At 45.9% G+C, this 27,793-nt stretch overlaps 1 protein-coding gene across 1 annotated transcript in view; it reads left to right on the top strand.

The window, feature by feature from the left end:
* LOC141220998 (vomeronasal type-2 receptor 26-like) overlaps positions 1-21,771 on the top strand; it is an 84,627-nt gene extending 62,856 nt beyond the window's left edge. The window contains exon 4 of the mRNA XM_073666448.1: positions 20,882-21,771. Within this exon, the coding sequence (XP_073522549.1) occupies positions 20,882-21,771 (890 nt within the window). The remainder of the gene's footprint in view (positions 1-20,881) is intronic.
* The last annotated feature ends 6,022 nt before the right edge of the window (positions 21,772-27,793 follow it).

The following is a 27,793-nucleotide window of genomic DNA, read 5'->3' as shown; positions in this document are numbered from 1 at the left end:
GTTAACAACTGCATCCTCAAACACAACTCTGCCTCTCACCACAAGTCATGGTGGCTCTTCAGGTCGCATGGGTGCTAAGCCTTGCATAGCCTGGGCATTTTTTCAGATCGATAAAGATGACCCAACTCGTGTTATCTGTAACATTTGTCAGCAAAAGCTAAGTAGAGGCCAAAAAATACATAGTTTGAGTACTTCATGCATGAACCGGCACATGGACATGAAGCATAAGTTGCAGTGGGAAGCTCAGTATGCTACAATGCGGCCTAGCCGGCCGGGCCAACCACCGTCTGCCATATCTTGTGCATCCGTGGCCTCTTCATCCTCTGTGACTGGGGGAACAGCAGTCACACATGTTTTGGGGCGCAGACCTGCCACCTCTTTACCCGCAACAGCCAGCGTGATTGGCAGGTCATCATTTTCTTTGGAGGTGGCAACACCAGCTGGTGTTGAGCGCTGTCCGACATCGATAGCACCACCTTTGGATCAAGGCAACCTAACATGTCCGCCTGCATCTTCCTCACAGACCGGCAGTTTGCGGGGGACACCCTTATCAACCCCGTCTAAGCACAATAGCCAGCCCTCGGTCCCTCAGATGTGGAAAAGTAAAAGACCATTTCCTCCTAGCCATGAGAAAGCTAAGAGGTTGAATTTCACCATCTGCAAGCTCTTGGCTACAGAAATGCTGCCTTTCTGCCTGGTGGACACAGAGGATTTTTGAGACCTTATGTCCGTCGCAGTGCCCCAGTACCAGATGCCCAGTCGGCACTACTTCTCAAAGAAAGGTGTGCCTGCGCTCCACCAGCATGTCGCACACAACATCACCGCTTCTTTGAGAAACTCTGTGTGTGACAGGGTGCATTTCACCACAGACACTTGGACGAGTAGGCATGGACAGGGGCGTTACTTGTCGCTGACTGGGCACTGGGTAACTATGGTGACAGCAGGACAAGGAGCTGCTGTCCAAGTCTTGCCGATCCCCCGACGAGTTGTGCGTCAATCCGCTTTATGTCAAAGTTCCTCCACTGCTTCTGCCTCCTCAACCTCCTCTCGGTCTTCCACCTGCACCCAATGCCTGTCTGGTCATGCCACAAGCTTTCTAACTGCGCAGAAGGGATCCTGCACACCTCCTTACTATGCTGGCAGTAGGTCTCAACGTCATCAGGCGGTTTTTACTTTGAAATGTCTGGGAAATGTGAGTACCACAGCTGAGGAGTTGTGGTCAGCTCTGGAGAACCAATTTCATGAATGGTTGTCTCCACTGGACCTGAAAACAGGGAAGGCCGTGTGCGACAATGCTGCAAACCTGGGTGCGGCCATTCGCCGGGGCAATGACACACACGTGCCTTGTATGGCTCACGTGTTGAACCTGGTTGTCCAGCAATTTTTAGCCCACTATCCCAGACTAGATGGCCTTCTGTTGAGGGCACGGTCGCTGTGTGCTCACTTCCGCCGTTCGCATCCCGCAGCTCAGCGACTTACATCTCTACAGAAGTCGTTGGGCCTGCCACTTCACCGGCTAAAATGCGATGTGCCTACCCGGTGGAATTCAACTCTGCACATGTTGCAGCGACTGTGGCAGCACCGACAAGCCCTGGTGCAATACATTCTGACGTATAGCCTGGGCCAACGAGATCCGGAGGTGGGGCAAATCACGCTGGAGGAGTGGTCTCAGATCAGGGACCTATGCACCCTTCTGCACAGTTTTGAAATGGCGACGAAGATGTTTAGTGCTGACGATGCCATTATCAGCATGACTATTCCGGTGATTTACATGCTGGAGCACATGTTAAACAGAATTCGGAGTCAGGTGGTGGCACAAGAGGAGGTGGAGGAAGTAGAGGAGGAGGAGTTGTATGCGGAAGGGCTAACATCTGCAAGGTCCAGACGGTCGGCAGCACCAAGGCGGCAGGCATGTGAGGGTGGGGGAGATGGTTTTACCAGAGTGCATGGTAGCAGCCAAACTAGTGGGGAAGGTGCAGGAGCCCAGGAAGTAGTGGAGGACGAACTGATGGAAGACTCATCAGATGAGGGAGACCTTGATCACATTTGTGTTGTGCGAGGTTGGGGGGAGAGGACAGAGGAAGGAAGCATGATTGTTACCTCGCCACCAACACAACAGGGAATTGGTGCTCCTGGATGCGCAACACACATGAGTGCCTTCTTGCTGCACTACCTGCAACATGACCCTCGAATTGTGAGAATTAGAAATAATCCTGACTACTGGGTTGCCACACTGTTAGATCCCCGGTACAAAAGTAAATTTGCAGAAATTATTCCTGCCATAGAAAGGGATGCACGCATGCAGGAGTATCAGCAGAGACTGTTGCAGAATCTTACATGTGCTTTTCCACAAAACACCAGTGGTGCACGTAGTGAATCTCACAGTTCCAACTTGCCAACCTTGGGACCGTCAAGTGTTCAGCACTCAAACCGTAACAGAACCACAGTATCTGCTGGTAACATCAATTTTGCGGAATCATTTCACCACTTTTTTAGCCCATCCTTTGCAAGGCCACAGGAGACAAGAAGTCTGACACATAGTCAACGCCTAGAGATGATGGTACAGGAGTATCTCCAAGTAAACATTGAAGCCACGACTGTGTCACTGGACCCTTGCTCTTTTTGGGCTTCCAATCTGGATAAATGGCCGGAGCTAGCCACTTACGCCTTGGAGATCTTGTCATGCCCCGCAGCCAGCGTTCTGTCTGAACGTGTGTTCAGCGCTGCTGGTGGTGTGCTGACAGATAAGCGCACACGGCTCTCCACTGATAATGTAGACAGACTCACGTTCATAAAGATGAACAAATCAATGTATCCGAAACGACTTTTCTACCCCTGTGTCATCCTGGGGAGAGTAAAAGCTTGATGATTGGTTAAAATCACCCTACCAACCGTTTTAAGCTTTCAAATTACTAATCATGTTTATCTGTATCTTGACTGGAAAATAATTTGGGCTTTGTAGCAGTGTGCAGCACTGATCCTATTAGCCCATCTATACTAAGCTCCACCAGATTTAAAATTAATAATAATTTTTAGCTGCATCTAGCCCGGAAAATAATTTTGGGGCTCCGAGATGCGCAAGACACATAAGTGCCTTCTTGCTGCACTACCTGCAACATGACCCTCATATTGTCAGAATTCGAAGTAATCCTGACTACTGGGTTGCCACACTCTTAGATCCCCCAAACTTTTCGATCAACCTTTTCATTTTAATAAAGACCAAAAAAATGGTCATTTTTGAAATTATAAGCATTAGCAGGTTATTAGAAACTGAAATCAAACAGTTTTCAACTCAAAACTTTATTCTAGGTGATGTTACATTTTCACATAGGACCCCTTCTTCGAAAGGAGTTTCTGAACTCTCTCGTCCATTGAATTTGTCAGGTTTTGGATGGTTTCTGCTTCAATTGTTTTGCATGAGGACAGAATACCCTCCCAGAGCTGTTGCTTAGATGTGAACTGCCTCCCGCCATCATAGACACTCCTTTTGATGATGCTCCAGAGGTTCTGAATGGGGTAGAGGTCAGGGGAGCATGGGGGTAACACCATAAGTTTGTCCCCTTTTATGCCCATATCAGCCAGAGATGCAGATGTTTTATGTGCAGCATGAGATGGTGCATTATCATGCAAAAAAATGATCTTGCTGTGAAATACATGGTTCTTCTTCTTGAACCATGGCAGGAAGTGCTGTTTGAGAAAATCCACATACATTATGGAGTTCATCTTTAGCGCCTTCAGGGATCCTAAAGGGGCCGACAATCTCTCTCCCCATGATTCCAGCCCAAAACATTACTCCATCTCCTCCTTGTTGGCGCTGTAGCCGTGTTTGCGTGGGGTGTCCATCAACCAGCCATCCTCCACTCCATCCATCTGGACCATCGAGCGCTGCACGGCACTCATCCGTGAACAAAACAGTTTTGAAATCAGTCTTCATGTAATGTTTGGCCCACTGGAGCCGTTTCTGCTTGTGTGAAGTGGATAGAGGAGGTCGACAGGATGGCATATGCACAGCTGCAAACCTCTGAAGGACCCTGCATCTTGTTGTTCGGGGGACGTTGGAGGCACCAGCAGCTTCAAAAACTTGTCTGCTGCTATGACAAGGCTTTTTTGCCGCTGCTCTTTTAACCTGACGTAATTGCCTGTAGGAGAGAGTCCTCAATTTGCCCTTATCAGCACGCACACGTGTGTACTGTGAATCAGCTACATACTTCTTGATTGCCAAGACACTTCATCCTGATCATCGCACAATGTTGATTGTAGTCATGCCTTAACCTAAACAATCCACAATTTGTTGCTTCTCAGCAGCCGACACATCCTTTTTCTTTCCCATTTTGGCAGAAAATGTAGGCTGCTTAATAATGTGAGACAGCCTTCTTAAGTAGTCTTGCCTTTCATTGGACACACCTACCAAACTAATTAGCACAGGTGTCTGCAATTGCTTACAGTGATATAAAGAGCCCTGACACACATCACCATCAATGAGTTTAACTGACAAACAAACAAATTCTTCCCTTATCACTCCTAAACACTTTTTGCATAATAATTTGGAACACATGTGCTTTTCCACAAAACACCAGTGGTTCACGTAGTGAATCTTATAGTTCTAAATTGCCAACCGTGGTCTGTATGGAGTTGTTCAATAAAGGGCCCAAAATTAAGATAATATAGATGGGAGAGGTCTCTATGAATAGGAATTCCTAAGTATTTGATACGCTGTGAGGGCCAGGCAAAGGGAAAGTTGGACTGGATGGAATCCTATATGGATTTAGGGAGTGACACAACGAGGGCCTCAGACTTTGCTGCATTGATTTTAAAATTTGACCATGTAACAAAGTGATCTATTTCAGCCATAACAGCATGGATGGATATATGTGATTGAGTGATATATACTAGTACATCATCAGCAAATAGAGAGCACTTGTACTCGGTGCCTCCCACCTCAATCCACCTAATATTGGGGTTATGGCAAATTGATGAGAGCAGGTGCTCCGTCACAAGGATGTATAAGAGAGGGGACAGAGGACATCCCTGCCTTGTCCCATTGGTGATTGTGAAAGGTGATGAAAATGTTCTGATGCACCCCCTGGGCCTTGGGACACCCGGAGCCGGACCCTTTTTGGTGGATGCTGGTGGTTGTAGTCTTCGTGGCAGCGACCCGGTTCCGTGGCTCAGGGTGGTCAAACCAGTGGCGGAACTATTTATGTGGTTTTGATGTTTAAATGTCCGACTACGCAACCAGTGGATTGCGGTCAGAGTGAACCGCCGCTTCAGGGCAGACCGCTGAGGCTGGTGTTGTGGGTGAAGCAGAGCGTAGCATAACTCCCCTCGGGAGGAGTATAGCCTCAGGGCAGTGTATGCGGAGGATGGGGGTGATGGTGCAGGGCAGCAGCAGTAACGACACGGAGTCAGTGATGCAGTCCAGGGCCTTTACTCACAGTTCTTATTATCCAGACCACGTCTGCAGGTAACGTCTGCCCACGTCGTACTGTGCTCACCAGGTGAGGGGCTCAGACAACTCCCAGATAACTTTGGAGCGCTTCACAGGACCCCCTTTGTGTGTCCTTTGTCTGGCCTTTCTTACCAACCCTTCTGTCCGGCTGCCTCGGGCCTCCTCTTGGTAAACTTGGCGCCAGTTTCCCTGACCCTATGTGCTGCCCTCCTAGCGGGTGTAGCGAGGGGCTGCGCCACATAAAATGTCACAGCCTCCGGTTTCTAGCTGAGGGTCGTTTCCTGCCTCCACTAGTTTCGGGGACCGGTCTCCCCCTTTGGCCTGACCCCTCCATGCAGGTGGATTCGGGCGTGCGGTGGCGACTCGCCCGTCTGCACTTCTGGGATCCCTTCGTTCCTCGTTCCTGGAGCCTTCTCCGCTCCTCTTCCTTCCTTCTCCCTTTTCCAGGCCTGGGCCTCTGTTACTAGGCCCGCCTCCGGAGCAGAGCTCATGCAGAGCCCCTGCTCCCTGCCACTTCTGCTCAGACTTCTCTGCACTGAACTAGGATGGTGCCCACCTTTTAAACTCCCTTCTCAATGCACCCAGGAACTGCTTCCTCCCTGCTCCTGCACTACAGGGTTCCCCTTCCTCAGTGTTCCCTCCCCCCACTCCAGCCAGGGACAGGGACTGTCGTACCCATCTCAGGGGCATATTGGTCGCCCTGCCCCACGGCAATGTGGTGTAATGCATGCAGGTGTCGGGTCCTGATCCACACTCCATCCTTACCTGAGAGTGAGATATCACACCTCTGGGTGAGGTGCAATACCTCTGTAGCAACTGAGCCCTCAGGGTGCTACAGTTCCATTTATCTTCAGCCTAGATGACGTATTGCGATACAGGGCCGTGATTTTGGCTATAAAAGGGTCCCCTAGACCCCTACCCCAAGCTTTTTAAGAGAATCAAATATGGCGTGCCAGGAGACTCTATGGAATGCTTTCTCAGCATCCAACGAGAGTATCTAATTACAAATTTTTAATTGCATCTAGCCCAGGAAATACTTTGTGCCTAGTAGCAGTGTCTGCTAGTCAGCGGATTATCCCAGCTGTTAAGCAAGCTACACTACCTGTAGTTTGGGCACTTAATTTTTTCAAAGGAAATGCTTCGGGACCACGGGATACTCAGTGAAGAGCATCAGGAGGCACCCCAAGGCATAGGGGCTGGGACTGGCAGTAGGATGCCTTGCGGTGGACAGCCAAGCTCGATCCTTATAAAAGCTTTTTAACTGCAGCAGCTTTAGTGGACGCTACTGGAGCTGGAATTACGCGGCTGCTGGCATGAGACTTGCCCTCCAATAGATCCTTGTAAATGGATTTAAAGTGTATTCATTCAAATTAGAGAGACAATTTAAATTAAAAAGCTTAGAGCTGCCTCCACCACAGGGGGGCTCGCTCGACCCACCAGCGGACAGGCACCAGTATTGGGAGAGGGGGGCTGGCCGTCAGGGTTCACCGCGGCTCTGGCACAAACCCGGCGACACGGAGGTGGCAAGGGCAGGAGTGGACTGAACGTGTCGGCTTCTCACTTTTTGGATTTTAGAAGGGCATGACATGCCTATATCTGTGTCTCCCCCTCCTTTTACTCCTCCACCTCTTTTCTTTTCTCATGACTATATGTACTTGTCACTTTTCCATGTGTTAGTTGTGTCTTCTGAGCAGTTTGTCAGCTTTTGGACAACTTTGAAGGTGTTTTCTATGTGTTTCTATGTGTTTTTGTTTGCCTGCCATTGGTTTTAACGGTTTTCGAAGGTGTTCGACGAACAGTTCGACGAACAGTTCGGCGAACACACGGGTGTTCGACGAACCGAACCGAACTCGAACACTACGGGGGTGGCTCAACACTAGTATAGAGGTGTAAAGGTCTTTAACGTCCAGAGATACCAGTATTGCATTGGATGGAACCTGTCCTGTGTCGCGTAGGCTCTGTAGGAAAGCCCCTGTGTCAAGAAGGTAAGACGGACTGCGTTTGGTTAACGGTGTGAGGATCTTCTCTAAGAAAATTGAGAGGGGGGAGAGTAATGAGTCCGTTGAAGCTACTATAGGCCTGCCCGGGGGATGTTGAAGATTCTTGTGTATTTTGGGCAGGATATAAAAAACTGGAGTAATGGGAAATTTTTTTATCAAAAATGTGCTAGTCTTGGAGTCAATAACTCCCGCCTTCTGATAATTCTCCACGGTTGTTTGAAATAATGTGGTTAAATGTGATGTGTGGTCACATGATAGCGGACGGTAAGTAGTGGTGTCACCCAACTGGTATTCTACCTCACTGACATAATCGGTTTTGTCCATGATAACAATTGCACTGCCCTTGTCGGCCGGTTTGATGATTAATGATTTATTGTCCGGGAGATCCCTAAGAGCTTGCTGGTCTAGTGGTTTGAGATTATGGCACTTTTCCCTGTCTACAATGTAGACAATGTAACAACGTGTTACGAGGTGACACTGTTCACCACCCACTATCTGGGAAGAGGTATAAGGTCAAGGACTACTTCACATGTGACACGTCATTCGTGGTCTATCTAATTAAATGTCCTTGCGGTCTCGTTTACGTTGGGGAGACCACGCAACCCATTAGAGATCGTATCTCTAAACATAAATCTACCATTCGCTGCTAGAAACTGTTATTGCCCATTCCATTTCACTTTCATTCAGCAGGTCATCAAATTTCACAACTTAAATTCCAAATGTTAGAACAGGTTTTAACACCACGCAGGGGTGGGGATCGTGTACGCCTTCTCAAACAAAGGGAGGCTTTTTGGATACATGAGTTACAGTCCCTTGCTCCCAGGGGTCTCAACAGGGACTACGACCTATTGTCCTTTATTTGAAACATTGTGATGAGATATACCATTCATTCTATGTGATATTCTAATGACATATTATTGATATCCTTCTAATAATTGTGTATTGATACTTCATTTCAGATAAGCATTTTTTACTGTATCTCTACTGATGTCACCTCCATATGACTCATCTTGCCACCTGGACATAGGACTGCTCAAGCACGATGCACCTTGATGTCGCCTCTGATGCACTACTGATGTCACCTTCATATGACTCATCTTGCCACCTGGACATAGGACTGCTCAAGCACGATGCACCTTGTCTAGGTGATCTGCCTTCCTTTTCAAAATTCTGCTTCCCAAGCTCCCCTTCGCATTCTTTTCCCTGTTGGAACACAAGCTCTCATGCGTGGAACGCACTTGACTTCCGGTTTGCGCGTATCCGGTGATGTCACTCCCGGGAACGTCACTTCCGGTTCTCCGTGGAACGCACGCACATACAGCAGCATTGCTGGGTGCGTTCCACCCACACTCACCACCTCATTAGCGACGTCCATCACGCCTCCCCCCCACCTCAGGTTTATAAATAGCGGCAATTACAAACCTACAAGGTCACTCCTCCCACAACTAGCGGTGGACTCCGCATTGGATTCACAGGACCACTTCCAGGACGCACAGGTACTCTCTAATTGGACCCTATGCGGCACCCCCAACTATTATTGTGAGCTCTGTAACTGACTCTCTGACTCACATCCTCCTACAGGACTGACCTCTACTTCTAGAGACTTTTTGCCTATTTCCTCTGGACTTACTTCAATCCACACCTGGTATGTGTCATTTTTGAGGCTTCCCCATTGTTATCATGCTATTTTATAGATGTTTTCAATGCCAGCGTATGATAATTATGTAATTCTACTTTTTACTCTATTTTGCATTTTCATATTATAATCTATGGTGTCCATTTATGCTTATAGATTGTATTGATGAAGGCCACCTATTGTCCGAAATGTCTACTGCTCTTTTGGATTGGACTATGATTGGAATAAATTTTCACATTTATTTATATATCTTGAGTGCCGAGGTTATTTACTACATTACGGGTTAGGCCCCTTCTCGAGCACCTCTCTCCAGCGGTGGTGCGGTGATATATTCCTCTATTTGTGTTATATTTCAAGTCTGGACAGTGGTGGCAGCGAATTATATTAATAATCGGGCTGTCGTGAAGCTGACAGTGACCTTACGAAAGGCACATACATATATTCCATGCATTGGAATCCGGAGGTGTGACGCCATACGCTCACTGGTCGCTTGTCGATGCCTGTGTAGTGAGTAGTCTGGATCGTGTGCTCGCGATTCCGAATGAAATCCGTGACGGCGTGGTGAGATATTGCGTGATCTCCCTGGTGTCATCACTGCGGAATACCTGACATACAGTATATATCATTTAATTCTTTTAGCAAATTATTTAACACCCTCATGACCGTGCTATTTTTTGTCTTTAGATTTTGTTTTGAACAGTCTCCTATGAACACCGGCTAATCAATGGCTTTCACAGGGGAACCATTATGACAAGCACAGAGGTCTTCAGCAGACCCCCAGTTGTGAAGGTAACCCATTGACAATCCGTGATCACATCACAGGCATGGCGATGGGTGCATATAATGATGCGCCCTGCCTGCTGGTGGTCATTGAACACCACTGTCAAAGACATGGTTACCAGACACATGCGGAGCTCCACTGCACCTGAGGCTGTTAGAGGCAAATGATGACTGAATAATGCCCTTTAAGAAAGGCAGCACAGTGGCTCAGTGGTTCACACTGTAACCTTGTAGCACTGGATTCTGGGTTCAAATCCCACCAAGGACAACATCTGCAAGGAATTTATATTTTCTCCCCATGTTTGCGTGGGTTTCCTCCCGTTTTCTCCTGCACTCCAAAGACATAATGAAACAGAATGTGAGCCCCACTGGGACAGTGCTGTGGAATTAATGGTGCAATATAAGTAAGTAAAAATAAATAAACCCGTTATCCTCCAGTGCTGTCATATTCCAGAAGTACAATCTTCTTGCAGTGACCAGGAGTACAAGGTGTTCAGTGCTCAGAGATATGGCTAAGGTAAGGAAAGCTGAAATCTGACTACCACTGAACAAGACAGAGAAATGGAATCGTCAAGACTTAGGCAAAAATATTTTTGAAGACATATTTTACAAAGGTTTATGGACTGAATTAAATGAAACTGAATCTTGAATGGACCAGATGGATGGGCCATGGCTGAATCAGTAACGAGCACATACCTTCAATGCCAGCAAAGTGAAGGTGTTGAATTGCTATGGGCTGGTAATATTAAATATTACCTAGTTGGACTTCTTTGAGTTGCCAATGGACCCCAAATCCACACCCAAACCTACAGCCAGTATTTAGGATACCAGTAGTACAGGTTAAAGTCCGCATCTTGATATGAAACCATGATTTTTATCCAGGACAATGCTCCATCACAGCATCGAAGTCTCCACTGCTTGGCTAATAAAGGTCTTAGTGATGAAAGAATAATGACATGGCCCCTTCTTCACACAACCTAAACACTATTAAGAACTTAATAGATCTTCTAAAATGGGAGATTTATGGTGAAATAAAACAGTCACTTCTCTGATCAGTGTCTGGGAGGTTGTGGTTGATGCTGCCCAAAAAGTTGATTGACAACAGATTAAGAAACTGACAGACTCAATGGATTTAGCTTATGACTAATAAAGGAAGAGAAGGGCAGCTATATTACTATATTGGTCACTTTACTTTCTTAATATTCAGGTTTCAGATTTATTAACCTTTTGGACTGACCGACACCACTGTAGTTGTTCAATAATAAAATTAAGCAACCAAAATATAAATTGTGAGCTATTTGTGCACAAAGTGTAATTCTCATGTTCCACCCGTGCCTCTTGTAATAATAATCACCATTGACCCTGTTAGGCATCAGTCTGGTGCTGGTTTTGAAATGGGTCCAGGACCTTCTGTGATCTCCAATTTCAGTCCAGCCAGGGCTGATGCTGCTCAGCATCGCCATCAGCCTCAACACCTAGCTGGTCCGCGAGCACTGTTTATCTTCTAGGTTGTTGTGCCTAGCAATGTTAAGCCTCGGTTGCAGAGGGAGACAGGGCTTGTGGAATCAAAGTCCAGGATTTGCCGTACTGAGCATGTCCGTGACCTGGCAGATCATGATTGGTGGGTTGGCACCCACCTGACTCGGTGACCTGGCACAGCCTGATTGGTCCACGGGTAATGTCACCAATGGCGCATCGGTGGGCAGGGCTTAGTCTTTAAAAGGCCCGCCCACAAATATGGCGACGTGCTCTGATCATTTATGCAAGCGATGCGGTTGTGTGGACAACTGTGTTCCATGTGCTCTCTAGCTGATCACTCTGTGACCTGCCGATGCCAGAGTTCGCTCGGCTAATTAGCACAGGTCGCCTAGGCAGGTTAGCTCTATAGAGGCAGGTTAGCTCCATAGAGGCAGGTAGCTTCGTCTAGCAGCCTGGCTCAGTCAAAGGGGTCACCTAACACCCCGAGCAGCCTGCAGACGTCCTGATCTCGGCTAACGCCTGTCAGCCACGTGGAGTTGAACTCTTCAGTCCGGTAGGATGCCGACTGGAGGCACGTGTACCCATTGGCGTAGTCACACACGCATTCTAGCGCCGCCACTGTAGTCTCTGTGCAGTAACAGGGCTACAGATAGTTTTCCGGTCGCTCATCTCCCATGCTTTTAACGGAGATAGAGCGTACCGCTATACCCATTCCTATGTGGAGAAACACGGAAGGGTTTAATATTTAAGTTGTCGCTTTCTTTCCACCCAGGAAGTGTTCGGCAGCAGTCCACCAGGCTGCATTGCGGACACCGGGGTCGGTTACGTTCCATTAAATTAAAGTTGTTTGCAACCGCCCCCCTATCAGTATCAGAGCGCCAGGGTCTTGCCGAACATGGCCGACAACCAACAACTGCAGCGGTATATGCAGCAACTGGAGGCCAGACTTAGAACTCTGGAACAAACTGCTCTGGTCGCTGATATCACTGCAGTATCTTCCCAGGTGGCTACTCTAGCAGCCAACCTTATTAACTCGGCTGCGGTGAATACTGCCACCACTTCAAGTGCTCCATTACCCCGGTTTGCTCTCCTGGAGAAATTTTCTATGGACAGTAAACTCTGTAGGGGTTTTATTATCGTATGCTCCATTCATTTGGAGATGATGGAGGCATGGTTCCCCTCCGAAAGAGCCAAAGTGGGATATATCATTTCTTTACTTTCTCACAGGGCTCTGGAGTGGGCTACTCCTCTATGGGAGCGGAACAACCCGGTGGTAGTAAACGCGGGTCTTTGTCTTAAGACCCTAAAAAATGTTTTCCTGGGTCCTCAGGTCACGCATGATACGGCTCTTAAGCTTCTTGCGTTGGTCCAGGGTTCGGCCACCGCCAGCCACTATGCCGTCCAGTTCAGAACCCTAGCGGCTGAACTGGATTGGTCTGAGCGGTCGCTTATTCCGGTGTTCAGGAGGGGTCTGGCTGGGCATATTAAAGATGCTTTGTCTACCAGAGAAATTCCAACCTCTCTGGAGGAGTTAATATCTCTCGCTGACCGTACTGACTTGCGTCATGCGGAACATAAGTTAGAGCTGGAGGTTACTAGACCTCAGCATCTGTTGGCACCAGGCGCCTTTAGACCCAAACCTAAAACTCTCGACCCGGAGCCTGAGGCTATGGATATGTCCTGGACTGAGTCTAGTCCCTCTCGTTCCTGACCCGCACATCTCTTGGAGCACCCCGTAAATAAGGGTTCCATGCAGTCGGTAAAACGAGTAGGTCTTACCACCGTTGGAGGAGGTGTATTAGAGTCCGGGACTTCTTCCTCCAAATTAGCATACAATGTGACATTGTCCTTTGGTAGATCTACAGTTACTGCCAAGGCGTGGGTGGACTCTGGTGCTGATGGCAATTTTTTATCATCTACATTTGCCCAGAGGCATGCCATCCCTATTGAGCTACTCTCCAGACCAATAAACATTTGTGTTGCCAATGGTTCACTCCTGGATGTGCAAATCACCCCTCAGTCGATCCCTCTCTCCATGTCATTTCCTCAGGGCCACCGGGAGGTTATCTCATATCTTATTATTCCTGGTGGATTAGACGAGGTGTTACTGGGTCTCCCCTGGTTACGTTGTCATACTCCACACATTGACTGGAAGACGGGGAGAATTTCTTCCTGGAGTGAGAATTGTGCATCTCAGTGTTTGGTCAAAGTCACCCGGAGGGTAGTCTCTGATCCTCCTATCATTGGGACATCCGGTACAGATTTCTTGTCTGTTTCCAGGACCCGGGTCTTGTCAGATTATGTCGCAAAGAACTCTCAGGAGGAGAGGGTGGCTGCAGTGTCCTCCAACTCGGTTCCATCGGGGAGGACGTTTGTTTCCCCTAATCTACGGAGTATGGTGCTCTCCTGGGCTCATGCCCCTAAGTCCGGAGCTCACCTGCGGGTCAAACGTACCACTAAGTCCCTTCAATGGTCCTATTGGTGGCCTCGGTGGCGCCAGGACGTCAAGGACTTTGTTCTCCCGTGTCCCGTCTGTGCGAGAGATAAATCTTTTCACCAGAGACCGACTGGTCCTTTTTCCCTGTCACCCATGAAGGATCCCACACCTAGAGAACCAGTTGTCACTTCTTGCCATCCTGCTTCCCATTCTAAAAGAGGGTACCCTGTACACCGGAAGGGTCACTGTTTTGTGAAACCTCTCTGTGACCCGTTGGACCACATCCTTGCCCCCCGGCTCATGGAGGAAAATGAGCGTCAAGTGGAGGGGGATGTTAAAGGGGGGACAATGTTAGGCATCAGTCTGGTGCTGAATTCGAAATGGGTCCATGACCTTCTGTGGTCTCTCATTTCAGTTCAGCCAGGGTTGATGCTGCTCAGCATCGCCATCAGCCTCAACGCCTAGCTGGTCCGCGAGCACTGTTTATCTCCCAGGTAGTTGTGCCTAGCAATGTTGAGCCTGGTTTGCAGAGGGAGACAGGGCTTGTGGAATCTAAGTCCAGGATTTGCCATACTGAGCATGTCCGTGACCTGGCGGATCATGATTGGTGGGTTGGCACCCACCTGACCCGGTGACCTGGCACCACCTGATTGGTCTACGGGTAACGTCACCAATGGCGCGTCGGTGGGCAGGGCTTAGTCTTTAAAAGGCCCGCCCGCCCACAAACATGGCGACGCGCTCTGATCATTTATGCAAGCGATGCGGTTGTGTGGACAACTGTGTTCCACGTGCTCTCTAGCTGTTCACTCTGTGACCTGCCGATGCCAGAGTTCGCTCGGCTAATTAGCACAGGTCGCCTAGGCAGGTTAGCTCTATAGAGGCAGGTTAGCTCCATAGAGGCAGGTAGCTTAGTCTAGCAGCCTGGCTCAATCAAAGGGGTCACCTAACACCCCGAGCAGCCTGCAGACGTCCTGATCTCGGCTAACGCCTGTCAGCCACGCGGAGTTGAACTCTTCAGTCCGGTAGGACGCCGGCTGGAGGCACGTGTGCCCGTTGCCGTAGTCACACACGCATTCTAGCGCCGCCACTGTAGTCTCTGTGCATTAACAGGGCTACAGATAGTTTTCCGGTCGCTCATCTCCCGCGCTGTTAACGGAGATAGAGCGTACCGCTATACCCATTCCTGTGTGGAGAAACACGGAAGGGTTTAATATTTAAGTTGTTGCTTTCTTTCCACCCGGGAAGTGTTCGGCAGCAGTCCACCAGGCTGCATTGCGGACACCGGGGTCGGTTGCGTTCCATTAAATTAAAGTTGTTTGCAACCGCCCCCCTAACAGACCCCTTATAATAATGATCCCATAGCTCCTTTTAATAATAAAAACATCCCATGCTTAATAATAATAATAATAATAATAGTAATAATCTGACAATAATTTCAATGCTTCCCCTAAAATGAGAATTCCTCATTGTGCCTCCTTATATTAATGCCCCTTATTATACCTACTTATAATAATAACCCTCAGTGCCTCTTTCATCTAACAATGCCTGTGAACCCTCATACAATATTATGTCCACCACAGCCCCCACCTTATAGAATGATGTCCATTACATCTCCAACAAGGTATGATGGTCACCAGAGCCCCATTTCCATATGATGTCCTCCAAAGTCAAAGAGTATGTTGTTGTCTACAGCCCCCATTTATAGTATGAAGGTCACCACAATCACCATACAGAGTCATGTACACTATAGCCTCCAACACAGTATTATGTTATCCTTAGCCATCCATACACTATGACATGAGCTTAAAGAGTATCCAATACAGTATGATACTCACATTATCTGACTCCCAGTGTAAATAATGTAAGAAATAAAAAAACTTATACTCACCTAGCTTTAGTTCCAATCAACCGCATCCTCTTTCTCTTTATCCATCTTGTCTTGCAGTGAACTAATACGTTTTGTGCGAATCAGTGACATCTTCGCTCCGCTCAAGGTCCCCTGCATGGCCCCGGCCTACAGCAAAACAGATGGAGCCTGTATCCTGCTAGATGTTAACAGTGTATTAGTCAATGTTGTCCATGGCCTAACCAGTCCATCTTTCATTTGGAAGTCTTGCCTAATGTTTGTCTTGGGTTTACTGTGACAGGTTGGAGCCAGGAGACTTCAGCGCCAGAGGGCTCCTGTTCTAGCTCCGAGAAGAAGCACTTCTCCATCATTTTAAGTGTGTTTATTTTCTTCCAGCAGAAGAGGGGTTAAGCGCCATGTTGGATTTTACTGTGCTCACAATTGAGCTCAGTTAGCCACTCCTTTTTCCTATGTAATCTGGGTTCTGATACTAATCCTTGTCAGAGATAGCTTTTGCTGCATGACTAGGATTGAGTGGAGTTTCTAATGAAAAGGAGTTAAGGAGGAATAACTTGTGACTGGTGCCTGTTTTGTATGCATGGTTATTCCTTATCCTTCTCCAATTTGGTTTATTCCCCTACCTTCACACCCTAGTGTTCCCCTCTGTAATATGTGAGTGAATATTTTATGTGCCTGGAGTTTTCTGTTTACCCCTCTCCGTGTTGCCCTGTTTGTCGTATTGGTGTACTATGATGCACAATAGTGCCCCTCTTCCCCGGGTGGGGGAGGAGATCAAGCAGAGGACTAACGCAGGAGTTAGGGCGAGGACGAAGGCCAGGGCATCCTCACCTTCAGAGGTATCCTGTGGAATAGGGCGAGCTAGGGTGCCCCGTAGTGTTGGGTCAGGGTAGGAGCCCCTGATCCCTGTTCATGCGACAGATGTGTCGTGACAATGCCCAGTACAATTCTTCCTGCTCGAATCTGCATTGCAGTCCCATCACACTGAAAAATGATTGTAAATGCTTAGTGAGCCAAATATTAGCAGTTACAAATCTCAACCGATAGTACTGTTATGATCTGCAACATGTTCTAAGGAAAGAAAGGGGAAAGCTGTCCCTACAGTAAGACTAAGCTGAATCTCTACATTGTAGTGGGTTGCCTGTTCCTTGTGAACAGACCCACCTTAGTCCTCGGCTAGTCTGAACAAAGACCTATTGCATAAGGCGAGGGGTCACTAAAAGAATTAAGGACTGGAACAAAAAAGGGACACCTCCGGAACACAGAAAGTGGTTGCAGAACACAAAAAGACAAACTGACAAAAAGGTACTAGAGGTCCCAGAAGGACTAAGCAAACTGACAGAGAAAGGCATCGAAGCACCTGGCTAGCAAAACAGTCAAACAACACTAAAGTCCAGCACAGCCAAAAGGACGGAGCTTGAATATAAAGGCAGATGGTCAAGTGACCGCAAAACACAAGATGGAAAAAACAAACAGGAGGGTTCTAAGAGTATCCTATCTTTTATCAGGATCCACCGTATCCTCCAGGCCCAGGCCTATCTGGAAACCTCTTGTGGAAATCTCTAAGAATCCTAGAAGCAGAGACATCATTCGCCCTTACCCAGGAGTTATCTTCGGGACCGAAAGCCTTCCAGGAGACAAGATACTGTAATCTCCCTCTATGCCATCTATAATTCAAGATACGAGAAATTTCATATTCGCCGTCTTCCACCACAGGAGGAACTGTGACAGTGGCATCCCTTTCTGATAAATCCGCCTTTTTCAACAAGGAAACATGAAACAGAGGATTAATCTTCCAGGAAGTAGGGACATCCAACCTAACCGCAGACGGGTAAACAACCTGAAGCTTGGCCCACACTAACTGGTTAAACAAGTCAGGAATTAACGGCGTAGGAATTGCGTACGGTAATCTTATTAATTTCACGAAAATCCAGACAAGGACGTAAACCCCCGTCCTTTTTTTTAACAAAAAAAAATCCAACTGCCACCACAGGTGACTTAGAAGGTCTAATGTAACCAGCAGCCAGGCTATTCTGTATCTATACCTTCAAGGCCTCTCTTTCAGGGATAGTCAGATTAAACAAGCGACTCTTGGGAAGAGTAGCTCCCGGAACAAACTCGATGCCGCAATCATAATCCCTATGAGAAGGTAAAACTTACGACTCCTCCTCCGAAAAAACTCTCCAAAAATCTTGAATATGTACAGGTAATTCCCCTTTTTCCACAGCTGCAATGCAACCATTACAACATTTATCACAGCACTTCGGACTCCAAGACTTAATCACATTAGTAGACCTGTCCAGCAAAGGATTGTGCAGTTCTAACCAAGGCAATTCTAGAACGACCAGAGAAGGTAAATTATCTAATACAACCAAGTCCAAAATTTCTTGTTGAAGACCATTGATAGTGAGGGGAAATGCAACAACCTTGTGAGTAATACATTTCAAGGGAGTGTTATCAATTGCAATCACAGAAATAGGTTTGGATTTCAATTTAAGTTTTTCCAAAAACCCTTTATCAATCACATTAAGTGTTGAACCACAATCCACAAATACCTGAAATTCAATCAAATTTTCCTGCAAAGTAGTAATCCCTGAAAGAAATACTCCTGCAGAGAGTAAACAAGCAATACGGGCGTGTCTGACCTCTTTTTTTTTTTTCTTTACTTAAATGAAGCTCACAATGCTTAATCAAATGGTCAGCTTTACCACAATAAAGATACAATCCCTCGGCGAACCTCCGGTCTCTTTCCTGAGAGTGTAGTGATATCGCCCCAACCTCCATCGGTTCTCAGCCGTCTGAGCAAATTTTCTGGGGACTAGGACATGGCATTACAGGAGTCTTTACCTCATTTTGCCTGTACCTCAGCCTCCTATCCACATGAACAGATAATTGCATGGCATCCTGCAGAGTCTCAGGTGCAGGGAATGCAAATAGAAAATCCTTAACCCTTTCTCTCAGACCAGCAAGAAATAGACATTTCAGAGCAGGATCATTCCATTTAACTTCAGAAGCCCATCTTCTAAGGTGTGTGCAATAATTTTCAACATCACCTGATCCCTGATTGAAATGCCTGAGTTCTGCCTCAGCAGATGAGATTCGATCAGGATCGTCATTTAATAGCCCCATAGCAGAAAAAAATTCTTCTACTGACTTTAAGCATGAATCATTAGGTTGAAGAGAAAAGGCCCACCCCTGTGGTTCATTGTGCAAGAGTGACATAATAAAACCAAGGCACTGTGATTCATTTCAAGAGAACCTTGGTCTCAAACAAAAATGTAACAAACAAGCATTTGTAAAGGAAAAAAAATCTTGCTGTTTACCATAAAAACATCAGACAGTCCTACCTTAGGTTCCACAAAATGCACTCCAGAACAGCTACTCACGTGTTGCTGGAGCTCGGCCACTCAAGAGACAATCACTGCAAGCGTTGAGCCAAATCCTGGATGGAACGCATACTGATCCCCGAATTTCTTTCCTTTTAGGTTTTTGGGCTGGACTTACTGTTATGATCTGCAACATGTACTAAGGAAAGAAAGGGGGAAGCTGTCCCTACAGTAAGACTAAGCTGAATTCCTACGCTGTAGCGGGCTTTCTGTTCCTTGCAAACAGACCCGCCTTAGTCCTCGGCTAGTCTGAACGAAGACCTTTTGCATAAGGGGAGTGGTCCCTAATAGAACTAAGGACTGCAACAAAAAAGGGACACCTCCTGAACAGAGAAAGTGGTTGTAGAACACAAAAAGACAAACTGACAAAAAGTTACTAGAGGTCCCAGAAGGACCAAGCAAACTGACAGAGAAAGGCAACGAAGCACCTGGCTAGCAAAAACAGTCAAACAACGCTGAAGTCATGCATAGCCAAAAGGGCGGAGCTGGAATATAAAGGCAGATGGTCACGCGACCACAAAACACAAGATAGAAAAGACAAACAGGAGAGTTCTAACAAGTACTTGGTTATGGAAGCATTTCTGGTAATTTCAGTGTGTCAGTGATGGGACCAGAAATCGAGTAGCAGTGAGTACTTGGCAGTGTTGAAATGGGACTGGAAAGAGATCATGAAAATAAATATTTTTTTTAAATATATTAATAGTCTAAGGCATTAGAAAAATATATTTACCAGCTTGAAATACCTCTTTAAAGGGAACCTGTCACCAAGTTTTTATCATATAAACTACAGTTACAGCATTAAGGCCTCTTTTGTAACATACTAGAATGGTGTAAAAAAGTCCCTAATCCCCTCTGCAGATCCCAAAAAAGACCTTACATTATACTCAAAGACGTTGCTATCCAGTCCTATGGGCATCTCTGGTGTTCATCCAACACCTCCTCTCTTCCTTCTATCGTTGTCCTCCTTCACTGTTTTGCGTGGATGATGCATTATATGTCATCACATTGCCCACAATCCCCACAGTGCCCCCCCAGTCGCACTCCTGTACAAGCACACTTCTCTCTGCCTTAATGAAGCATCAACAATCCAATGGACTTGTTGATCAGTACATTAGACCACTGGAAGAACTAGCCCAGATTTCTATGGGTGCACTGTATTTAGCATGGATTGTGGCTTTGTTACACCCCAGTGGACTATGCTACCTTCTCTTTTGTCAAAATTAATTAGGTATGGATAGGCAACTTGATTAAAAGCCATTGTACTTGCTTAGTCTTTTTGAGAATACCAAACCTGATGCCGATCCTCCAAAAACAGATTATTTTTTTTCTCAATTCCACTTGAGTAGTCCTTGTATTTTCACTATCAAAAGAAGTACATGTTTGTGTTTTCTAAAAAAGGGATAATTTTTGGATTGTTTGTGAAAAAGCTATTCCTTCTTCATTTAACAAAGAACAAAGATGTTGACTTTTGCAAAATCGAAATCATTTTGCACTAACCCTTATGAAAACGCCCCAAACACCAGCAAAACAGACATCTTCACTAAATTAATGTAGCCTAAACTTCTCTCAGGGCACTGTTTTGTGAAGTATGCTGTTGATTTTAACTGTTTGCTCTTCATTTTCCCCTGGCCAGATAGGTAATGGTTATATTTCCATTTAAAAGGCTTTGTTGACTTCAAAGAGCTTGAAAAGTACAGTCCTGAGAGATCTCAGAGTGCTACACATTTTTTTTAGGCTTAGCCATGCTTAAAATTCACAGCAAATCAAATTTATTTAAAAAAATCTTAAAGCTAATGAATTGTAATATTAAAATATTTTTGCCTTATTGAGACTTGATTTATTTCCCACAGACAGTGAAATCTGTCACAGGTGTCCTGATGACAAGTGGCCTGATGAGAAGAAAGTGAAATGTATCCCTAAAACGTATGAATTTCTATCCTATGAAAAGGATGAGATTGTGATTAGTTTTATCTTCACATCAATATTACTATCTGTAGTAACTATATTTATATTAGGGATATTTATCCATTACTGGGACACTCCTATTGTGAAGGCAAATAATCGGACTGTGAGCTTCATCCTTCTGGTCTCCTCATTTTTGAGCTTCTTATGTACATTCTTGTTTCTTGGTCCTCCTGTTGATGTTACCTGCATGCTTAGACAGATTACATTTGGAATATTCTTATCTATTTCTTTATCATCCATACTCTCTAAAACTATCACAGTATGCATTGCTTTCAAAGCCACAAAACCCAGCAGTGTCTGGAGGAGGTGGATTGGACTGAAGACATCTAAATATGTGGTGTTCACCGGCTCCTCAGTTCAAGTTCTTATTTGTGTTTTCTGGATCTCTATCTGTCCTCCATATCAGGAGTTTGACATCACTCTTTATACTGATCGGATCATCATTCAGTGTAATGAAGGCTCAGATTTCTGGTTCTACTCCATGTTGGGTTATCTGGGGCTCCTGGCAGCTATGAGCTTTGTTCTGGCTTTCTTGGTGAGGACATTACCGGACAGTTTTAACGAGGCCAAGTACATCACCTTCAGCATGCTGGTGTTTATCAGTGTCTGGATTTCCATGATTCCGGCTTATCTTAGCAGCAAAGGGAAGAATATGGTGGCAATGGAAATATTTGCTATACTGGCCTCAAGTGCAGGGTTATTATGCTGTATATTTTTCCCAAAATGCTATATAATACTAATTAAACCTAATATAAATGTCAATAGAAATTGCTAAGATCATTACTTTTACATTAGAGCTATAAATGTTGAGGACCATGCAATGTTTTAGAGAAAGTCTGTCACCTAAAAATGCTAAAGAAACCATTTATGAAGGTCTGTATGGACTTAGCCCCTATAAAAATATACTTGTATTAGAGACTTTAATTTTTTATTTGCCTAAAAAATTCATTATTTTGTTTGTAAATGGGGGATCTTCAGTATATCCTTGGAATGACCCAGGGCTCAGTGCACCATTCCGACTCAAGTAGGTGTGAAACTTAATTAGAGGCTCCGCACCTCTGTAAGGGCATTGTAGGAACCCATCCATGCTCAAAAGGTAACAGTGTGGCTCTCATCACTGGCTCCTGTATGCATTACTGTACCAACCGGCTGCCATAGAATTTAGCCAGCAATGGCTACAATATGTGAGCATGGCTGGGCTCTTGCAGTGTCCGTGCAGAGGTGCAGAGCCACTGATTGAGTATAGGGGGCGCTGTCTTGAGCACTGTCAATCAAAATATTACAAAGTGCACAGTAGGAAAATTGAAGCGCTGTAATGATACACTGAGCCCTTTGCCATGCTAAACGTGTGCCTCAACATGCTAAATATATAATTTGTGATCTGTACAGAATTAGCCCCTATAAAAATATAATATACCTGTATTAAAGATTTAAACTTTTTAGCTACCTAAAAAATGAATTATTTTGTTTGTAAATAAGGGATCTTCAGTATATCCTTGGCATGACCACGTAATAGCATTACCTCAGTCAGAGCGCTGTGGCATCATGCTGACAGGCTGTGACAGTGACCCACGGTAAAAAGCTTACCGAGGGTCATAGGCATCGGCTGATGGTACTACTATCACCATCAGCCGGCGCCTACTGCCATAAGAAACAGCGAGCGCAGGCACCACTGGATGGGAGCAGTAGTCTCCCATCCACCGGTGCCTGTGTTGTGCTGAAAGTTAAAAAAAAATGTTAAAATGAATTAAAAAAAATTCAAATAAAAATAAAGCACATTATACTCACCTACACCTTGTCCCTGATGTTCTCCGCCCCTGCAAAAAATAAAGACACCATATACTCAACTTACAGCTAATCCCCAAAGCCCATGATCACCTGTAATAACGGTAAAATAATAAAGCAACCTCATCGTCACCTGTCCGCCGCAGTCCAAATATCGAGGGTCCCACGAAGAACCCATGATTGTAAAATGTGACCACTCTATTCAACATATAATGAGTAGATGGATAAACTCAATGAAAGTGCCATCAGGTAAAGTCTGATAATTATATAGAAGAAAACCTCTGGCACAGGGAAAGTCAATTGCTCAAATAATTTAAATTAATGCCAATATATTTGAATGACATGTTGAGAGACAGCCAAAGTCTTAGGGCCTTTCTCAAGGTTATCTGCATATAACAAAAATTAAAAAATATGTTAAAGTATATACAAAATAAAATACCAATCATCTGCAAAACAAATAAGAGAAATATATCTCTATATAAATCTAATACATCATAACAAACGCATAATGAGTGTATAAGTAGATCTTTGTCAACAGAAAGTCGCATCATAAGGAAGCTATCATAATCCATTTTAGATTCTTTCTAAAAGAAATGGAACAATATGTGTTCATCAACATGTTTAACCAGTACATGAAATATATACATAGATTGGTCAAGTGGTACCTCCACCATTACTAGGATGTGAAGACTACTAATATGGTAAAGATAAACAAATGATTAGAGAAGGGGGAAAAATTCAGCAGCCTGCAATACACTGAAGCTCAGTGCCGGCAAATGAGGTCATCACATTCGCGGTGAGTATTTTCCCTTGCTTGCGTCAATGATTTGAACTCAGTTCAACTCATTGACGTCAGCGCAAGCATGGGAAAATACTTACCACGCATGAACTGACCTAATTTGCCGGAAATAAGCTCAGTGTATTGCCGGCAAATGAACAGAGCGGTCACATTTTACAATGTGGCGGTTCTGTTCATGGGATCATCGTGGGACCATTGATATTTGGACTGCGGCGGACAGGTGAGGATGAAATTGCTTTATTATTTTACTTTTATTGCAGGTGACAATGACTTCAGGTGGAATGGGCATAACGGTAAGTATGATTTAATTTGGAACAATAAAGGTGTCTGTCTTTATTTCAAATAAAATATTTTATTCACAGTGTGTGTGTCTTTATTTCACATTTCACTCTCACTCTGGGGTTAGTAATGGGGGCGTCTTACATACAGCTGGTTGATATTAGTTGCCTGGTAAGCTCCATGGGTATTACCACCTTTCCAGCCCCAGCTGTCCGCTTTCCTTCTGCTAGTTAATAAAAATTACGGGGGACCCCACGCTATTTTTTCCCCAGAAATTAACTCATGTATTGATAAATTACATGAACCGTAAGGTACAAACGCAAAGCACGAATTATATATATCACATATTTATATCTATCTGTATCTCTATCTATTATCTATCTATTATCTATATATCTAGCTATCCATATATTTATCTATCGATATATTATCTATTATCTATCCATCTATCTATATATCTATCTATCAATATATCTATTATCTATCTATACAGTATATTTATCCATATATCTATTATTTATCTATATATCTATCAATAAATCTATCCATATACAGTTTCTATTATCTTTCTATCCATATTACTATTAATCTTTTTATCTATCTATCTATATATCTGTTATCTATCTATGAATATATCAAGCGTGGGAAAATGCTTACCGCGCATGCGCTGACCTCATTTCCTGACAATAATCTCAGTGTATTGCTGGCGAATGAACAGCACGGTCACATTTTACAATGTGGCCACTGTGTTCATGGAATCTTCGAGGGAGTCTTGCTATTTGGACTGCGGAGGACAGGTGAGCATGAGGTTGCTTTATTATTTTACCTTTATTACAGGTGATCATGGGCTTCGGGGATTAGCTGTAAGGTTAGTATATGGTGTTTTTTTATTTTTTATTTTTTGCAAGGGCGGAGAACATCGGGGACAAGGTGTAGGTGAGTATAATGTGTTTTATTTTTAATTTAATTTTTTTAGTAATTTTAACATTTTTTTTTTACTTTCAGCAGAGCACAGGAGCTGGCAGATGGGAGACTCCTGCTCCCATCCAGAGGTGTTAAATATTAATTACAGATATTCATTTTTTTCTTTATTCTGAATTCTGTACCATACATTGCATCAGCCATCGTGTTAGGTTAGGCTGACTTCACAAAGTGCCATTTTTAGCTTAGTGTAAGTTAGTGCCATATATGAAAACAGATGCTATGAGGGGCCTATATAACCCTGTAAATTATAGGGAAAGGCTCTCTCTTGCTCTCTCACTCTCTTGGACACACGACACCAGAAGGAGGATCTACGTGTGAAGGAAGCAGGTGACTTGTAGGCCCTGACACACGTGCTGGGCACAGATAAACACAACCTACCATTCAGGATTCTAGGGAAAGATGGGTGAATCTATGGACAAATGGACAATCACTTTGTAAATATTTCAACTATTTTATGTAACTACTGTAATTGTAACATACCTGGCGGCATCCTTGCATGGTGGTCCATCTCCCACTGAGCAAGAGCGCGCACTTGATCTCCAGTCCAGAATGACTCTCTGGCTTCCCTCCATGCTGTCTGTTTGTGTCTGTTTCTGCTGCTTAAGGGCGGCGCCCGATCACTTCCTGCTTTTTGTACCTGCTGTGGGTCACACCCCTTGTGCGTCCTCAGCCTATTGCTGTCTGTCACCTGGTATATAGCTCAGCTGCTCCAATCAATCCCTGCCTGAGCATAGTGTTTCATTCAGTGTGTGCTTGCACTCTGAAGGTGCCATGTCCCGTTCTGTGTTCTCTTGTCTGCCTTTCCTGGAGGCTGTATTTCCAGGCCTGTCTGAACACGCTCCTAGCCTGTTCCTCCCGCCTTCTAGGGGCCGATTACCTAGACCCGCTCCTGTATCTTGTCTGTCCTGTCTGAACACGCTCCTAGCCTGTTCCTCCCGCCTTCTAGGGGCCGATTACCTAGACCCGCTCCTGTATTTTGTCTGTCCTGTCTGAACACGCTCCTTGCCTGTTCGTACTGCCTCTCTGGGGGCCGTATTCCCAGACCTGCTCCTGTATCCCTCTGCAGTGTCGGTCTCCTCCGTACACTCAGTTCCAGTCTGAACTCTCTCCTATCCTTTACCTGTTTTGCCTCTATGTCCGATGTCCGTTCCCTTCCTTTTTCTGCAGAGTCTGAACTCGTACCTAACTCCTGCTTGTTGTCTCTGTACCCCCGTTTGTGAGTTTGTGGTCCACTCGCTACTTCACTGCAAGTACCCTGTGGGTATCTGGCTCTGCCTTTCTCTTCCTGTCTGTTCCGTGTGAACAGAGCCCTGTCCCCCCCTGCTCTGCCTTGCTCACCGCTCCGGCGGTTCTAGCCTGCTCTGACTCCTTTGCCCACTGCTCCGGCGGTTCTAGCCTGCTCTGACTCCTTTGCTCACCGCTCCGGCGGTTCTAGCCTGCTCTGACTCCTTTGCTCACCGCTCCAGCGGTTCTAGCCTGCTCTGACTCCTTTGCTCACCACTCCGGTGGTTCTAGCCTGCTCTGACTCCTTTGCTTACTTCTCCGGCGGTTCTAGCCTGCTCTGACTCCTTTGCTCGCTGCTCCGGCAGCCTTGCTCCGCTCTGACCCTTTTGCTCACTGCTCCGGCAGTCTCGCTCCGCTCTTATCCTTTTGCTCACTGCTCCGGCAGTCTTGCTCCACTCTTGCTCACCGCTCCAGGCGGCCTCGTCCTGCTTTACTCTTGCTCACTGCTCCGGCAGTCTCGCTCAGCTCTGACCCTTTGCTCACCGCTCCTGGCGGCCTTGTCCTGCTCTACTCATGCTCACCGCTCCAGGCGGTCTTGTCCTGCCCTGTTCTCGCTCACCTCTCTGGGCGGCCTCACTCTGCTGTGTTTGTCCGCCACATCTGTGGTTCTGTTCCTGAGTCCCAGTGTGTACTGGGTCCAATCCCGCCAGTGTCCCTACCTGCTAGTGCCTCCCTGTCTGCACTCTAGCTGTGCTTGCCTGTACCCCTCTGCCTGTATTGTTCCTGAGTCCCAGTGTGTACTGGGTCCTATCCCGCCTGTGTTCCTACCTGCTAGTGCCTCCCTGTCTGCACTCTAGCTGTGCTTGCCTGTACCCCCCTGCCTGCATACCCACCTGCCTGCATACCAGTCGTGCCTGCCTATACCCACCAGTCTGTGCGCCAGCCTAACCAGTCTGTTCCTGTATTCCCCTGTGTGGGTCAACAGCCGTGTCCGGGGTCTGTCCTGGAGTAGCACCTGGTCCCTCTGCTCGGTTCCTCCTTGGTGCACTGGCGTCGTATGCCGTCGTGCGACCCTGGTCGTATCGGGTGAATACCTAGTTACGCCCCTCCAGGCATTCACTCTCCGGCACGGTCCAGTGGAATCACTACAATCACACGCACACGCCGCTCAGCCCGGGCGTGTGCATTACAGTAATCCTTTTTAATGAACAATCCAAGAAAAAAACGCTACATTTTTCTATAAAAATATCATGATTAGTAATGAGCGAGCACTAAAATGCTCGGGCACTCATTGCTCGGGTCGAGCAAATTGGAATACTCTGGTGCTTGAGCCGAGCAACGAGCCCAAAGGAAGTCTATGGGAAACTCGAGCATTTTTCTGGCAACACCCCCCGGCGATCTGCAGATGGCCTAAAAATTGCCCAAATCGATGGGAATAGGGCTCAAATTACATGGGAACAGCATGGGGACGACCCCTGGAAGCATTTCTGACTCCCAGTTCACTGCTGTCAACAACATTGTCAGAGTATTACGCACCTTTCATGGACTTACAATAAAACATTCAAATAAGGAAACCAAAATGCATTTTCCTGGGAAATATGTTAAGGAACATCTTTTCCAGGGTAATAACTTGTATATAAGGCAAAATAAATAACCAAAAACAAAAATACTCCTCCACACCTTGGGTTATGTTCACACGTAGCATTTTTGATGCGCCTTTGCACTT

The sequence above is a fragment of the Phyllobates terribilis genome, unplaced genomic scaffold (genome assembly GCF_046119375.1).
Source record: "Phyllobates terribilis strain yellow unplaced genomic scaffold, ASM4611937v1 Scaffold_1__5_contigs__length_1240528914, whole genome shotgun sequence".
NCBI lineage: Eukaryota > Metazoa > Chordata > Amphibia > Anura > Dendrobatidae > Phyllobates > Phyllobates terribilis.
Note: the sequence above shows the minus strand (reverse complement) of the source record. Positions and strands in the feature narration are given on the sequence as shown.